The sequence below is a fragment of the Mya arenaria genome, chromosome 8 (assembly GCF_026914265.1).
Source record: "Mya arenaria isolate MELC-2E11 chromosome 8, ASM2691426v1".
Classification (NCBI taxonomy): domain Eukaryota; kingdom Metazoa; phylum Mollusca; class Bivalvia; order Myida; family Myidae; genus Mya; species Mya arenaria.
The window spans coordinates 39,688,315-39,705,390 of record NC_069129.1 but is presented as its reverse complement, the minus strand read 5'-3'; the positions used below and the strand labels follow the sequence as shown (position 1 = coordinate 39,705,390).

Sequence of the window (17,076 nt, the reverse complement as noted above, 5' to 3'; positions counted from 1 at the left end):
ACTAATACCAATTATTTAATATTGTTGTATGAACAAAATTACATTAAAATAAATGATCAATGAATAACAAATATAAAAAAGCTTTTGTTTGGCTATGAAATAAGCATCAACACAATTTTTTATGAAGACTGTTTTGCGAGGACTGAGTGAAAATTGAAAATATCAAACAAATACAGTATGGTACCATTACTCATTCTAAACTGCAGCAACAGAAATCATTATATCTCCTGTTCATTCACAACAACCCAGTGTCCCAGTTCAGAGAACATTCTATAGCAGTTCTGCTGATTTCCGGCTCCACAAACTCTCCCTGGGCCCCATTGTAGCAGATCCATCCATGTATTGGTAATCAACCGCAGCCACAATATAGAGGACTCTGGTTTATTTACCATACAGTTCATACATCGGCAGCCACAATATAGAGGACTCTGGTTTATTTACCATACAGTTCATACATTGGTGGCAAGGTTCTTAGCACAGTGTATCGTGGTTCTGTTGGTTTCTGTCTCCACAAAATCTTCCAGGGCCCATGGTGGCAACTCGGTACTGTACTCCCAGTCAGGACCCTGCAAAATGTATGATAGTGTATCATTAGTAATCATATACGATGTTAGGACCAATAAAAACATAAGATTATCTATGTGAAAGTTTCATTTAACATGTCGTGCAATATGTATTGCTTATTTCGTGCATATAAGAAAGATTTTATGTATGAGAATATTGGCCTGCCTAGCATTCAAGTGTCCTACGTATGCCTCATAGATGTCTGACAAAATGTCCTACATGCTGTACACTGTAAAGTAACTGGTACACATACTCTGCTAAAACCCCAAAAATGATGTCTTAACAAACTAGTAACTTCTAAGTCAACTGCAGCAACTAGAACAGATAAACACATCAGAGGTTCCTATGCCTGGCTGCACAAGCCCACAAACCTTATATCGGACAGCATGCAGGTATAGGATCAGGTCCTGGGGTTTTGGGTCCATATACAGCTTTCTGCACATGTCACAGTGGCGGTCCACCGTCAATTTACGCCGCTCAAACACCGGCCGTGCTGGCTTCTCGTGTGTGATAGTAGTGTGAGCACTTTCTGTATTTATAACTGCCGGAGTAGTATGTTTATCTGTTTCTAGTTTTGGCCTTTTCAACGGTCTCTCAGTTGAAAATTCTTGTGTAGCAATATCATTTATAGCTGAAGTCACATTTATGTCAGTTTCATCACACATGCTCATCACGTTTTCTGCACTTTTATCAGTTCTACCAATATCTTTAGTATCACCTCTTCCACCCTCAACCAGTTCATCTTTAACTTCATCAATTACAGCTTGTTCATCAATTAAACCATCCCTGCAGTCTTTACGCATATCAGCAACACTTCTACCTTCACCACTATCAACACTATCCCCACCAATCTCAACCTTTTCCCTGTCCTCATCAAAGTAAGCACCCCCACCATCTACCACATCACTGTCAGTATCAGCCTCCTCTTCCTCATCTTCCACAGGTAAAGTGTCTGCAGGTGCTGGTTTCAATCCATCTTCACCAAACTTGGCTACATAGTCTGGATTGTCCCCTATCGCCCATGTACCTACATTGTTCGTCTCTGCAATTATTTTCTCCAGCTGAGAGGAAAGGAAATATTCTAAACTTTAATATTATCCTCTTCAGATTGGTTAATCATTTCAAAATAACCTTCCTCAAAGAAAGCAAGAATTTGACACCAAATTTCATTATCTGTTTTATTATAGTATAGTGTGTATATCAAATAAATATCAGTTTAAAAACAAAGATATAAACAAAGGTCACAAGATTGTTTTTTTTTTAATGAAATAAATAGAAGTGCTGCAGAAAAGTTTTTATAAGATTGACCAAACCTCTTCCATTGAGCGTTCAATGATTCCCCCCTTCCCTTTGCTGGATCCAAATGCTGTACTGTTATACAGTGGGTCATTTACAATGGGGTGACCTGGAAATACGTAAAGAAATAGAACAATGTTATTATTGATTGACAAAATATAATCTCTTGATTGGTCAACTAAATTGGTAAATGGCAACCAGCATCATGTTAATTGTTAATGAGTTATCAAAGTCTAATTATAAGTATATTATTCATGAATTTCTCTTTCAAAATCCAACATTTCAGATCACATAAAAGCCTTCCTCCCAACTGATTTATAAGCCCAGAAAAAATAATCTTTTGAAGGTTTTCATTCCTTGTCAGCCACCACCCAGACGTTTTCATTTTCAAAATTAGATTAATCTGAGAACAAGCACTATATGCACAAGTTTTTATTCATAAAACAAAAAGAGCACCAGCTATTTTTGATATCGTTATTTTACATGTTAAGAGTTATACAATGCTTACCAAGGTACTGCAGATGGACCCTTATTTGATGGGTGCGACCGGTGTGTGGAACACCTGCAATATAGCAGAATATTGTAACAGGGAAATAACATGAAAAAGGGGGATACCGGGAACTATAGGACAAAAACAGGAAATAAAGGGGGATACTTAAAACTATACGGTTAAAGCAGGAATTAAAGGGGGATACTTGAAAAATATAGGGCAAAAATAAGCAATAAAGGGGGATAATTGGAACTATAGGGCAAAAAATTAAGGGGGGTACTGGAAACTATAGGGTTTAAGCGGGCAATAAAGGGGGATTCTGGGAAATATACAGCAAAAACAGGAGTTTAAGGGGGATACTTGAAACTATAGGGTTTAAGCAGGAAATAAAGAGGGATACTGGGAACAATCTGAAAAAACAGGAAATTAAGGGGGATACTGGAAATCATAGGGTTTAAGCAGGAAACAATGGGGGACAGTTTAAACTATAGTTCAAAAACAGGAAATAAAGGGGGATACTGGGAACTAAAGGGTTTAAGCAGGAAATAAAGGGGGACAGTGGGAAACTTTAGGGCAATAACAGGAAATACAGGAGGATACTGGGAACTAAAGGGTTTAAGCAGGAAATAAAGGGGGACAGTGGGAAACTATAGGGCATTAACAGGAAATAAAGGAGATAACAGGAACTATAGGATAAAAATAAAGGGGACAACAGGATTAGAGGGCAATAACTGAAAATGCAATTTTGAGAAAAGTGTATTCAAAGATGACATTTAACCTACATTTGACCACACTGGATGTCCCGTTGTAGCTGAGACGGGTAAATGTTGTAGAGCTAGGTTTTCCTGTGGGTTTCACTCCATACATGGACAGGCGACGAGACAACAGGTCCAGGGGCTCGTGACACTCAATCTCTCCACTGAAAAACAGCGAGTTTGTCATAACATAGTATGGAAGTATGTGTAATAACTTGTAATAGTACATCAGCAGTTTTAAATGAGACATAATGCCAAGCCTAGGGTCAGACGATGTAGATGTTTCATAGATGTGTCCATTACATAAAAGTAATGATCTTTGGTATTTTATTTAAGCATTTGTTTACAGCATTGCCAAGTAACACTGAAATAAGTATTTCAATTACAGACAGAAAATGAATGATAACTTATACATAATGGGCTGGAAGCATTAAAACTCAAATAATGAAATCTTGAAACATACTCCGGAAATTTTCCCACCACCCTGCAAACATATTCTTTATGAAGCAGCCGTCGTTCAAGCTGAGACTCCATTTTGCTCGATGTCTTTGCATTCTTTGGCATTATAAGAACGCCTGATGTCAGCCGGTCCAGTCTATACAGGGCTGGAAGAATGTTATAGAAATGTTTTAAATAATACATAGGTCAGATTGCCTGTTATTTGTCTACATGTCATGTAATGCTGTATACATGTACTAATTTTAAATAAATACTTGCATCTGTAGGTTTAGACCAAGCAGTACTAATCTTTCATGTGCAAAAGCTTACCTAGAAGAAAAGTCAGTCTCATTATACAAATAGACACAACGTTATTATGAAAAGTTCAATATTAAAACTTGGTCATACTTACTTCTAAGGTTAGTGTATCCCTTCTCATGTTCGAGTATGAAGGAGAGAGAGTTGTGTCGATATCGGCCACAGGGATGGACAGGGAGGGATGAGGGCTTGTTGACCACTAACACATCTTCTGTGTCCGCTATTATCTGTATAGGTGTGTCCAGCACAGGCCCTTCATGTCTGAAAAGTATTAATTTGATATGGAATAAAAGTATGCACTACTGTTTATGAACTTATAATCAAAAGTTAATATATTTGTCATGCCATTATACTATTATTATTCATGACTTGAAAATAGCTTTATTGGAAATATTTGACATGTTTTACAAGATTTTAAAGCCATATTCCTTTTGCAAGTGTAACAAATTATAAATATATGGAAATTAATATGAGAGTAAAATCAAGTAAAATAATTATCACTTACGCTTACAGCATAAGAAACATGACAAATTATTAGCAAAATCTTTTCTTCCACGTCACAAGTCTGCCTTACCTATGTAGTTTGTTTTCAATAAGTTGGTTGGATTGCAACTTAAACTCTGGTGTGACCCTCTTACCATCCACTGTCACCAATCCATTTTCTATATTTTTAATCTGAAAAATTTGAAACAACATATCAGATTTAAAAAAAAAACATCCAGAGAAAATAGCAATAGCAACATGCCTGTAGTATAATTCTTGTTAAGAAAAGTGATTACTCAATACTGGTTTTCCCTTCATGGGACTCGCTCATGTTTTGGCACCAATTTTCCCCCCAGTAATGCATATGAAAACCCTATTTTTAATAATATTTTTTTTACTCTTTGATACTGAAATTGCAGAAAAAAATACACTTAAACTAAGAAAAATATTCTGTTTTTAGGGGGAGTGAACCCACGCCGATACAGTCAATGAAAAAATGAGAAAACCAAACACCTACAAGAACTCAAACACAAACACAAGGATCACTTTACCTTTAAGCCTTTTGTTGAAACGTGTGACTAATGCTTATCAAAACTGCAGACTTCAAAGACAATATTTGAGCATTTATCAACATTTGTTGAAGGTTTCCAGCCATCAGTATCTTAGTTTTAACACTCCTTAAGATTTGTCACACTTTACTTCATCATACATGTGCATTTTACAAACACTTGAGTGAGCCTTTTAACTAATATATGAGTCTTGTACAGTGTGACAGTGAATAACTTGAAATTACAGAAACAAGAGATGATTTGAATTGAAATAGCAATCATGATAGTCACATTTAAAAAATTAACTGCAGCAATTACAAAAAGTCCAAGGAAGGACACTGTTACATGGTCCTCCAATGATGTGCCTTGATATTCTGTAGAGTAGATATCTATTAATGTGCGTCCAATCCAGCGGCCCTTTACAAACGTCTTGAAGTAAAATGGGTATGGGTACACTTTCCGTAAGCCTGCAAGTTAAACCAAAAATAACATATTCTATATTATTTGTAACTTGATGCCTTGAAGTAAAGTGGGAAGGGGTACACATAATGTAAGCCTGCAAAGTAAACCAAAAACTCATTGTGTATTTGTAACTTGATGCCTCGAAGTAAAGTGGGAAGGGGTACACATAATGTAAGCCTGCAAAGTAAACCAAAAACTCATTGTGTATTTGTAACTTGATGCCTCGAAGTAAAGTGGGAAGAGGTACACATAATGTAAGCCTGCAAAATAAACCAAAAACTCATTGTGTATTTGTAACTTGATGCACATGTCAATGGTATTCATCTATGCAATTTATCATGATTCCATTCATAATAATCTTGTTTGCATTTTGCATACTGGCATGGAATGATGGAATACAATTTTCTTTTCTCACTCTTCTCTTTATAAACATTGCAAAAAAAACACCCTTTTATTTTTTTTGATGCAAGATTTAATGACCCACATCTTTAAATAAGAGAAATATATGAAACATGGAGACAATATTGAAAATTATTTTGACTTACATTCTTGACTTATCATTTCATAATCAAATGGATTTTACCAAAGCAAGACTTTGTGAAAACTTTTTAACATTACATTACCATTTTCAAAGTAGTAGGAAACTTCTTCCTTATGGTCATGCCCTGAAGGAGTGGTTTTATGTTTCTTGATGAATAAGTTGCGTGCTCTTTTCTGAAATTCACAACAACTCTCACTAACCAGTACATGCACAAGAAAGATTTATATATAACCCAGTCTAATGTAGGGTCAAACAGATTTAGATATGAATATACTTTCCAAAACAGTTACAAGGAGTGTTATTTACAATGAAATGATAGCTGAATAAATTAGTTATCAATGTAAAGTTTGAGAATGTAAAATTTTACCTAAAACAAATGACATTTCAAACCCAAAATGAAAAGAAACATGACAACATTTGATTTCTATTTTACAGTTATCATGCTGGATAAATTGTTTCTCTTAGGCACACATGTTGAATTGATGATGCAATAGCTTAAAATGCATTTTAGTCTGGAAAACTTTGGTGAAATTAGCCAGTAGATGGTTCGTTGAGTAGCTTGTTTTTTTGCATTTGGGGTTTGAAATGGCATTGTTTTTGTAAAAGTCCTATTGAACATGGTCATCTCAGCAAAATGGGGAAATACAGGGGCAAGTCATCACTCTTTATACAAAGACTATAGAATAAAAAATCAATTTTATTTTTTTAAGTCATCATTAGTAAGTTCCCCCATCATTATTAATAAAGTGTCTAGCGAGTCTTCTGGTTCCCCTAGTCCAAAATACCCTTTATCACTAATTAGAACCCTTCAAACCGCACTAAAACACTCTTATATTCTCTTAGTACATGGAACACTTTTTGTATGTCTTGCATCAGTGCTAGTCCAAATAGTTGTACTTTGATGGATTTTTATACGATTTTTGATATATGGTAAATCCTTCACGTACAAATTGTTTAGTATCAAAAGTGGGTAGTTATTCCGATCGGGATTCCGGATTTAAGCATATTGCGTCTATAAATTCTCATAAAAACAAGAAATATTACCAGATTATGTTATTTTATATTAGTTCCGTACACAAAAAATAAATATCCAACAAATAATTATGAGTTTGGCGTTGTTTTTTTTCATTTCATTCTGCTAAAACATAACGATATATACATGAAGGGCACCTGCAAGGCTTTAGGGCACAGTTTTTAAACAATCGGAACATTTTGGCCATTGCCGAGTTGTTACGATTGTATTTACGAGGTCTATGTCGAAGCTTGTCGGAGGTGGCCGAGTTATTACGATTGGGTCGAGTTGTTCCGCTTGGCATAATTGTTGTCTGTGTCAGTCAACTTTCGTTTTATTGGACAGGGCTCTCGCGAGGGGGCGACTTGGGCGAAGTGGTCGCCTAAAATTCCCAGACTTCGCCCATTTATATCATCAAAGCGACATTGACTGCGCCGAAATTATAACACATTGTAAATCTGTCAATCAGCGAGTATTTGGCCACTGTCCCATTAGTCAAGACATCACAATTATCTCCTAATCCGATAATTGGGCGGTGTCATCCAATTACCAAAACATCGCCAGTAGGCGGAGCTATTGAAAGTTAACCAATCAGAATGTACATTGAGAAGAGATAGAAAAGGCGACATAATTATGAAAAATCATGTCAAGAATTAATGAAGTTAAAAAGTAATTGATATATGTATTGAACAAACAATGCAAGACATTTTAAACATTGTTGCTTTTGAAGCAGACGGTCATAGCCATCTCGGGCCATCGGCAAGGTGGCGCTAAGAAAATCAATAACATGACGTATCACCAAATATTTGATTGGTTTTAGTGAAATGTTCATGATAAAAAATTGATTTGTAAACACAAAAAATATTTTTTTGCTTTATGTAGAGTTTTAATACAGTATTTCTCTCCTGTTTACGATGTCAAAAAATCGGCAAGATCGCCATTTTGTCAGAACAAATTTCCGAGTTAATTTCTCAACCTCCCATTATGTTAATTTATGTATTGGTAAAGTTTTCATCAAGGACAGTGATTTAAATGTCATTTGGTTCTTAAATCTCAGCATATTTAAAATTATTCAGCCAGAGACAAGTAAATAACAGCATGGCTGAATGTGACATTCGTACCCTATCCCGAACGTACCAAAATAAGATTCGTCCCCCTACTATATTGACAGTTAATTTATTAGTCATTTTGATTGTTTCAAATCCTTAGCTGTCTTGATTTTTGTTTCATTTTAGATGCTATTTGGAGATCAACTATGTGACATTGACAAATACACTTTTGCTGAGCCAAAAATGATACATTATTTTATGAACATTTTATATAGTTATAGCAATCAATTTGAATGTGAATATAAACTGAGGTGTGTGGGATGGCATAGTTTTTGTATCAGGTGTTACGAAAAGTATCACTTCTCCCTAAAGTCTCCCCACTTCTCCCTTAATTGACTGAAGGGAGAAGTCACTTCTCCCAAAATTTTCAGTCTAGTGAGAGCCCTGTTGGAAAGGTAAATAATGTGTTTTAATGCATTAAATGCTTATTTTGTGCAAAAAATTTTTTCACTTACATGGTTAAATATGAAGATAAACCTTTATGATCGATTTCAGCCATAAAATACTTCACTTAATACAATTTCAATATTTTTCAAAACACCCCCGGTTTGTGCACAAACCTGTTTAGACGTTATGGATTGGAAGAATCCCGTTTAACACATCTATTATTTTAGACTAGCATCAGTGTGGGTTGCATCTAAAGAGAGCACATGCGTATACTTTAGGCCGCACCAAAAATCTCTACAAACATACAACTAAGTGACAAAGCGTCGTCACAAAATTAATAAGCCCGGTTTTGTTTTGCTGTAAATGGAGGGAGGGGCGTGGTCATAGTGGTGTGTCAAAACAACGCACCATGCCCTTGTGGGTCTGACAACGCCTACTGTCTGACAAGAAATTTTCAGGTTAAAGATAAGTTTTTTTTTAGTCGGCAAGATACAAACAATACAACATAAGGTGTCTGCACTGACAGCAAAATTTGTCCCAAACATATTATTCTGGTTAAAGAGAAATGAATTTTACCCGTCTTCGTTCACGAACTGAAATATTTCCTTCATGAGATGCCATTGTTTTCAGTAAAAAATCAGAATAATAATTGACACGATTTTCTACAACAGGCAATGGGCGCAGACATCTTTGCATGCTTGATTATTAATTATTTTAATCGATTACATGTATCCAACAAACGAAACGAAACGTAACGGAAACGCCGCATTCCATGGTGTACATTCATACTAGCGGAGAAGACCCACAACATTGATCTAGTAGAAAACAACCGGTAATAATGTTTTAACAGGCTTATTTATATTTCCAAAAACAGTATGGATCCCTTTTTTGACTTGGCGATTTGGGCGAGAGTCATAAGTTGCCTCCAATCCCTCTTGTTTCCCCTTTTCAAGTTCTACAGCATGCAATGTAAACCCTTCTATAGAAGTAAAGATTTCAGCATTATTTCTGTGAAGTCAATCCCATGTCGAAACATGTATATATTACAAAAGGGGGTGCATTTCTCAATAGCTTTCATTTTTTTTCATAATGCAATGAAGATACCGATCCGTGCTTTCACACAATGACCTTCACCTTAGGTCTTTGACCAAAGTGCATACCATGTTTAAAGACTCTGCACAAATTCATTCAAAGTTATTTTTAAAAAACGCAAGTATGACATCAACGATGCAGATGGGCTGCCGGACAAACTAATCCCTATTAGTTGGCCATTCTTCCCAGGTGACACAGAAGGACCAGTACTGAAATGTGTATGACTTAAGTATCTAAACAACACCCTTTTAAATAATATGAATTTAATAAAGTAAAACGTTAACACTATGCAGTATAATATCATATGTTCTGACAGTTTTTCATTTCGGATTACCTTGTCTCAGTAGAGAATTAGAATTTATAATATGCTCTCTGGTGATTTATAGAGATTCATCAGTAACATAAAATTGATATTTAACTGTTTCAAACAGTAAAAATATCAATTTGATATTATTCACTGTTTTGATATTTTAGCCAGGTCTCACATCCAGATCAAACATCAGCGCATACAGGGCTGGAACACAATATATCAACATCATCACCATTGAAATTAAGTTTGCATACAATTTGACGCGCTTTTCTGAAAAACTACAATCAAATATTTTATATCCTTCTAAGGCATATGATAAAAAGAAAAATTGTATGTTTCAGTGTATAAATTCAAAATAGTTCACCTTAAAAGTAAATATATATATATATATATATATATATATATATATATATATATATATTATAACTCAGTAAAGTCATGTTATAAATGTGGAAGTCTGTTTGAAATGCAGAATATTGTAAAATAAATATTATAAATTCATGAAAGAACTCAAATGAAATTTGAATTAGGTTTTATTAAAAGGATCCATTTGATAGTACAGCATTTGATTTTCAACATATTATACAATATAGTGTAGATCTCATTGTGGTAAAGGCTGGTGATAGAATAAGCATTCTATAAGGTCTTTTAATAATAAAGAAAATAAAAAATAAATGTCCAACAATCAGTGCAAAATAATAAACATAAAATAAGGTTGACGCTGCCTGTCATTAGATTTAACTTTGAGTTAAAATTAATTAACAAGGGCAACAAAAGGACATGATACATGTCATTATTCAAATATATAAATCACTAAAAAATGAAATAGAAACCACACAAAACAAAATTTGATGCTGTCAAGAAAGCAAGCCTTTAAATTTCAAAGGTAGTTCACAATTAAAACTATAGCTTAAATCTGTATTCTTACTTTGTATCCTTCAATAGTTCTGTTTTTTAATTGAATCTAAACAATATACTGTATCACATCATTTTACAATGTATTCTGGAAACCTAAACAAAACAAATCTTGATCTTGAAGCAAATCTCTCAAAAGTGAATATCATCATGTAACATTATTATTGTTGTTCATGCATTGCCATACTGCACTATTATTTATTTAATAAGCTTTCTTGCTTTCATAATAACATTCCATGTAATGGATTCATACAGTGATGTAAGTCTGGCAGATCTGAGGTGTAAGTGTTTCAGTTGTTACAATGTTTATAAAGGAAACATCTGTACAATTTTTATGCCTGTTGACTCAATATAATTTCCAAATCATTTAAAGGTTATTACATGTATTTGATCTTGCTCTTTTTTAATTGAAATCAGATGTGAAATTTCCTCATTTGCAATATTTCAAAGCCAGAAAGGTTTGTAATATTCTTTATGGGATGTTTGTTTCCTTTTTCTTCATCTCTATATAAAACCCATTAATGTTACCCCTGGGGCCACCAGGCATTCAAAATTCACATAACAAAGTATCAGATGAAAAGTTACACAAATGTCAGTCCAATAGCAAGACCATGATTTTACACAGTATTTGAAAGTTCATATCACTATAATTGAAAAATGTTTCCGTTCCCTTCATCCCGGCTATCAGACCATTCAATTCAGCGCTACCCCGGGGCCTTGGTGTTTATTCTCATACCATGCATCTGTTGTATCTCTTCCTTCAAGGCCTGTGAACATACAAGCACATATATTATCCCATTATCTTAAATACATATGTAGAACATGTTATAAAATACATGTTATATTTCCTCCCTTACAATTCATCAATTGTGATGTTGACATTTTACTAATAACATTTTATTTTTTAAAATGAATTAGAGGTAATTCTCAAAAATATTTCTAAACAAATGATACTTTAAAATAAAAAAGATGTCACTGTTCCTGCAACTTGACTCATTTTAGCAAGCAATGTCACATGCAATGTTTGTACAGAAAATTGATGCGTAATAAGAACAGTAAGTTAAAAAGTATCTAGTTGATATGACACAGTACGCTTTGCATTGATCATTATACTTCCTTCGAATAATTGGCTAACATAACATTTCCAATTTCACACATAACATTACCAATTTCACACATAACATTACCAATTTTACTCATACCACTACCTATTTCATACATAACAGTACCAATTTCATACATAACAGTACCAATTTCATACATACCATACCAATTTCATACATAACAGTACCAATTTCATACATACCATACCAATTTCATACATACCATACCAATTTCATACATAACAGTACCAATTTCATACATACCATACCATTTTCATACATAACAGTACCAATTTCATACATACCATACCAATTTCATACATACCATACCAATTTCATACATAGCAGTACCAATTTCATACATACCATACCAATTTCATACATACCATACCAATTTCATACATAACAGTACCAATTTCATACATAACAGTACCAATTTCATACATACCATACCAATTTCATACATAGCAGTACCAATTTCATACATACCATACCAATTTCATACATAACAGTACCAATTTCATACATACCATACCAATTTCATACATACCATACCAATTTCATACATACCATACCAATTTCATACATAACAGTACCAATTTCATACATAACAGTACCAATTTCATACATAACAGTACCAATTTCATACATACCATACCAATTTCATACATAACAGTACCAATTTCATACATACCATACCAATTTCATACATAACAGTACCAATTTCATACATACCATACCAATTTCATACATACCATACCAATTTCATACATAACAGTACCAATTTCATACATAACAGTACCAATTTCATACATAGCAGTACCAATTTCATACATACCATACCAATTTCATACATAGCAGTACCAATTTCATACATACCATACCAATTTCATACATACCATACCAATTTCATACATAACAGTACCAATTTCATACATAACAGTACCAATTTCATACATACCATACCAATTTCATACATAACAGTACCAATTTCACCCAAAACAGAACTTGCTTTCACTCATGAAATTACCAATTTCACAAATCACATTACAGATTCACAACCACATCAACAGCCAGTCATTGTACCAACAGAAATAGAGAGAGTCAACACCATGAATGATTGTTTGAAATGTGATGCTAGCATTATTTTGGTTGACATTTCAAGATGGAATGTCTTAAATCATATTTATATATAATCAAATCTGTACAATTTCAAATCTAGTCAATCATTTCCAGTTGCATGTAATACCTGGTTGACAAGCATGTGTTGTTTCACTGTTTTCAAACCGCGGAACTCTTCTGCCTCTATTGAAACTTCAAACATTGCTCCACAGCCTCCTGAAATTGACATTTACATTATAAGAGTTCTACCAGAAGGAATCAGTTTTGTTAAGTAAACTTAACAACATACATCACATATATGAAGACGTTACATGAGTGTGTAACAGACTGCACAAATTGCTATGTGCAACTGTCGGGGCTCGAACCCACGACCTCTCGCTCTGCAGGCGGATACTCTACCCCGTCGCTATAAAAGCTAGCTCTATAGCGAGACAGTATAAGTGCCGCTATATACACATCGTATACCTGGTTACACATTCGCCCTCCAATTTGAAACTCATCCTCGAATTTCGGAGACAAAGGTCAATTTGCAATGACCTCAAGGCTAATCATGCAACACGGGTTCCTCGTTGAGCCCCAAATGTAACAGACTGCACAATTTGCTATGTGCACCTGTCAGGGTTCGAACCCACAACCTCTCACTCTGCAGGCGGATAGTCTACCGCGTCGCTATAAAAACTAGCTCTGTAGCGAGACAGTATAAGTGCCGCTATATACACATCGTATACCCGGTTACAAGTATCATCCAACATAAAATTAATGAGATTATTTAAAAAAAATATAACAACCAAAAAGGGAACAAACTCTTTGACATAAGCATTATACTAATTGTCATTATACCATGATGTTATATCTATTCTTATTATATATATATATCACCCTTTTATTTCAGAATTGCAGTATCATTTATGATATAAAGAATTACAATATGAATCTTATTCTTAAGAATCAAAATCTGAATGATAAAAAAAGTTTTATTGGATTATTTTCAAACATTCAACTTCTGACTGATTTGACTGGGTTGTTTTCCTTGAGTATTTATAAATGGTAAAGACAGCAGAACATAGAGGAGTTGAGTAAAACATCACCCGAAATGTCAGCCACTTGTACTTCAGTGTGTCCCGGAAACTTCTTCTTCAATGCTTCCAGCAGTTTCTGTTCACCCTCAGTCAGATCTTGTGCCTTGGTGTCACTAAGAAACCGTCTACACATCTGCACATAGGTGAACCTCTGAAATCAAAATAATGCATGTGTACAGTTTTGTACAGTGTTTTGATACAGGAGGTTGCTTCGACTCTAGCAATCGGATCAGAATTGGATCATAATCCATGAGAGTTATGGTTGTTATCTGACATCTTTTTAATATCAGGCCAGAATACTTGTAATAACATGATGTAGGCCTGATCACAAGTGTAGTGATTATTTTGTTTGCAGGTTTATGATGCAAACATGATGAATACATGTATGTACAATGTGTGTTTTTTCTAACCATTTTTCAGCCCCATTCCCAATGCTAAAACATATTTTCTTAACCAAATGTTTAAATAAAATTCCCAATTTTATGTTTTCAAAAAAGGATTTTTTTTTTAAATTAACAAACAAATGGACCAAAAAAATGTTTTTGTATGGTAGTTTAAGTGGTGAATTTTTATTTTCTTTCTAGTTTAGAATTATTAATTTTGAGTCCAATATTGTGAATAAAGTATACATGTACTTTATGGGATTGTTAATGGGCCCCATTTTCAGTCGACCCACCCCCACCCCCTACTAGTCTACTAGCATACATGCCATATCCCCCGGTGGGGGAAAAAATCCCCCGGAATTCCGACCCATCCCCTGGTCCCCCCACAGGGGATCCATATCCCCTGGAAAAAAATTTTATACTTGCTTTTGCTTATTAAAGGTTGACAGTGGAAAGCATCCATAAGTGTTGAATTCCATGAAGGACCATGATGACTAAGTCCAAAAATTATTGTAATTAGAGTGTATTTCTGTATTTATTCTTATATTATAAATGCAGATATTGCGCAAAATTTCGCCGCGTAAAAATCCCCTGGTGTAATATCAAAATCCCCTGGAATTCAGACCAATATCCCCTGGGAAGCCTCTCAGAAATATGGCATGTATGCTACTAGTACCGTGTCTAAATAATTATTTGGCAAAGTCTGTTGTAGTCTTGGTAGAATGACAAAATAATTTTTTTTTTGTATCACTCCTATTCAATAATTGTAGACCCATTCTTTGTCATTGTCCAATCAAAATTATTGTTCTGTTTGGTCACGTTATCAGATAGTACATGTTCATTGTGGAGGTTACTGCAGGATTCAGTCTGTTAGGTTCTGGCCAGACTCATTATTTGTCCAAGCGGTAGAGATGGAGGAGTAAGAAGATGAATTTTGGATCAAGGTGAAACTACCATTTGCACTTTGATGATCAGGATGATCGTTTTAGGTCTAGTGAGTTAATATAACTGTGGGTATAAGCAGGTATAAGCTACAGTGCCAAGTAGTGTATTGAGTTACACAGACTGTCTAGGAAAACTACATTTAGCTTGAGGCAGACATTTAGGTCCAGTGAGTTAATATAGATGCGGGAGATGAGTTACATGTAGCTAGACTCTGACATAAAGATTCAAAGTGTTGATGTGACTTCTGGTAGAAATTGGAAAGGCAACTAGGTGAGCTGGCTGATTTGAGGTGGCCTGTAATCTGTTCATTCAGTAGATTACTAAAAAAAATAGCAATTATTTGGTTATTTAATTTTATTCATTGGTTGATTTATAATAAAAATGGAAATCCTTTGTCTTATGATTTGGAAATTGTTAATAAAATGATTGTCCTAAACATAAATCAGCAGTAAATCTATAGCCAGATTATACATGTAATACAAGACCCAGGAAGACTTATTATCTGAGGCAATAGCAAAGTTATATAACTAAGAGTTAAAGCCTTTGACCACTCATTTTCTCAATAAGGTGTAAGTGAGAGAAATATGTCACTTTTTTATCTTTTATGTCAATTTTTTTAAAGCATTCTTGTTCATTATCAAATATTCCCAATTTCAGTCAAAATGATGCCATTTCCCAATCACTGATTAGTTTATCAGAAGACCCGGCCCAATTAGCAAAATGATGGGGGAAAAAACTGTCGTATATACCCTAGTTCTCACTTTTCTGATGTGATTTGCCTCATCAGTGTTTTATTTTTTCACTAACAAGCCGGCGCGCACTGTTCATGTCAGTAACACTCGGAAGAGGAGTTGACATTAAACAGAGATAGATAGAAAGCTGTCAGCAAAGAAGGTTGACATAGTCACATACTACAATGTACATAGCAAAAATGTATGTTTTACAAAGACTACTCTGCATGTACATTGTATGTTATATATTTAAACAAAATAGTTTTGAATTTAACTTTTTTAAGGAAACTGTTAGGTGCAATGTCAGCAGTTATATACACAAACACATGTTACTATTTTCATCAGATATATAAGTTCCTGACTCCTGGGCACTGAAATAAGGGCTCCTAAGTTTTGAATTTAACTTTTTTAAGAAAACTGTTAGGTGCAATGTCAGCAGTTATACATAGTCCAAATAATTGTACGTTGACGGATTTTTTTTAGATTTTTGATATGGCAAATCCTTCACGACGTTAGGGATTGGAAGAATCCCGTATAACACGTCTATTATTTTAGACTACAGTTATACACACAAACACATGTTACTATTTTCATCAGATATATAAGTTCCTGACTCCTGGGCACTGAAATAAGGGCTCCAAAGTTTTGAATTTAACTTTTTAAGGAAACTGTTAGGTGCAATGTCAGCAGTTATACACACAAACACATGTTACTATTTTCATCATTCCTGACTCCTGGGCACTGAAATAAGGGCTCCAAAGTTGTTGCAGTGAGTTCTTAACTGTTTATATCTAGTAGAATTTCTCGATATGAGTAATGTAAACAAAAAAATATGAACTGTCACTATATAATACCCGTTGATTTCCAAGAGATTGTCTGAGAAACTGTCTTAACATTTTGCTGTCACTCTTGTCACCTCTGTAAAGGGAGCTGCAATAAATAAGTTGATTTGATACATTTTATTATAACAAATGGTTCAGTCACTGAGAGTGA

General features: G+C 34.4%; 2 protein-coding genes across 4 annotated transcripts; both read right to left on the bottom strand.

Moving 5' to 3' along the window:
- On the bottom strand, positions 1–9,090 carry LOC128242409 (pseudouridylate synthase RPUSD2-like). Of its 3 annotated transcripts, none has more exons than XM_052959548.1 (11): positions 8,980–9,090; positions 5,978–6,068; positions 5,211–5,359; positions 4,436–4,536; positions 3,956–4,122; positions 3,569–3,710; positions 3,133–3,269; positions 2,369–2,422; positions 1,878–1,969; positions 936–1,625; positions 1–566 (listed from the first exon to the last, which is right to left on the bottom strand). In XM_052959548.1, exons 1-11 carry the CDS (start codon positions 9,022–9,024, stop codon positions 450–452), a joined length of 1,785 nt encoding a protein of 594 aa, XP_052815508.1. In that variant the 5' UTR covers positions 9,025–9,090; the 3' UTR covers positions 1–449. The 3 variants fall into 3 exon arrangements, with proteins under 3 accessions (XP_052815508.1, XP_052815509.1, XP_052815510.1); XM_052959549.1 differs by having other exon boundaries at positions 5,238–5,359; XM_052959550.1 differs by lacking the exon at positions 5,978–6,068 and having other exon boundaries at positions 4,436–5,359; positions 8,980–9,084.
- A 1,230-nt stretch (positions 9,091–10,320) lies between these two features.
- On the bottom strand, positions 10,321–17,011 carry LOC128243452 (bolA-like protein 3). The gene is made up of 4 exons (XM_052961239.1): positions 16,938–17,011; positions 14,034–14,175; positions 13,073–13,161; positions 10,321–11,487 (listed from the first exon to the last, which is right to left on the bottom strand). Exons 1-4 carry the CDS (start codon positions 16,977–16,979, stop codon positions 11,425–11,427), a joined length of 336 nt encoding a protein of 111 aa, XP_052817199.1. The 5' UTR covers positions 16,980–17,011; the 3' UTR covers positions 10,321–11,424.
- Between the last annotated feature and the right edge of the window lie 65 nt (positions 17,012–17,076).

Excerpts from the sequence above, each read along its gene's own strand:
- LOC128242409 (XM_052959548.1), bottom strand. The coding sequence starts at position 9,024 with ATGGCATCTCATGAAGGAAATATTTCAGTTCGTGAACGAAGACGG. Across the intron at positions 4,537-5,210 it reads TGTCCTTCCTTGGACTTTTT|ATTAAAAATATAGAAAATGG; the intron begins GTAATTGCTGCA and ends CAAATTTTTCAG. Across the intron at positions 4,123-4,435 it reads ATTGAAAACAAACTACATAG|ACATGAAGGGCCTGTGCTGG; the intron begins GTAAGGCAGACT and ends AATACTTTTCAG.
- LOC128243452 (XM_052961239.1), bottom strand. The coding sequence starts at position 16,979 with ATGTTAAGACAGTTTCTCAGACAATCTCTTGGAAATCAACGG. Across the intron at positions 13,162-14,033 it reads ACAAGTGGCTGACATTTCGG|GAGGCTGTGGAGCAATGTTT; the intron begins GTGATGTTTTAC and ends TGTCAATTTCAG. Across the intron at positions 11,488-13,072 it reads AACACATGCTTGTCAACCAG|GCCTTGAAGGAAGAGATACA; the intron begins GTATTACATGCA and ends GTATGTTCACAG.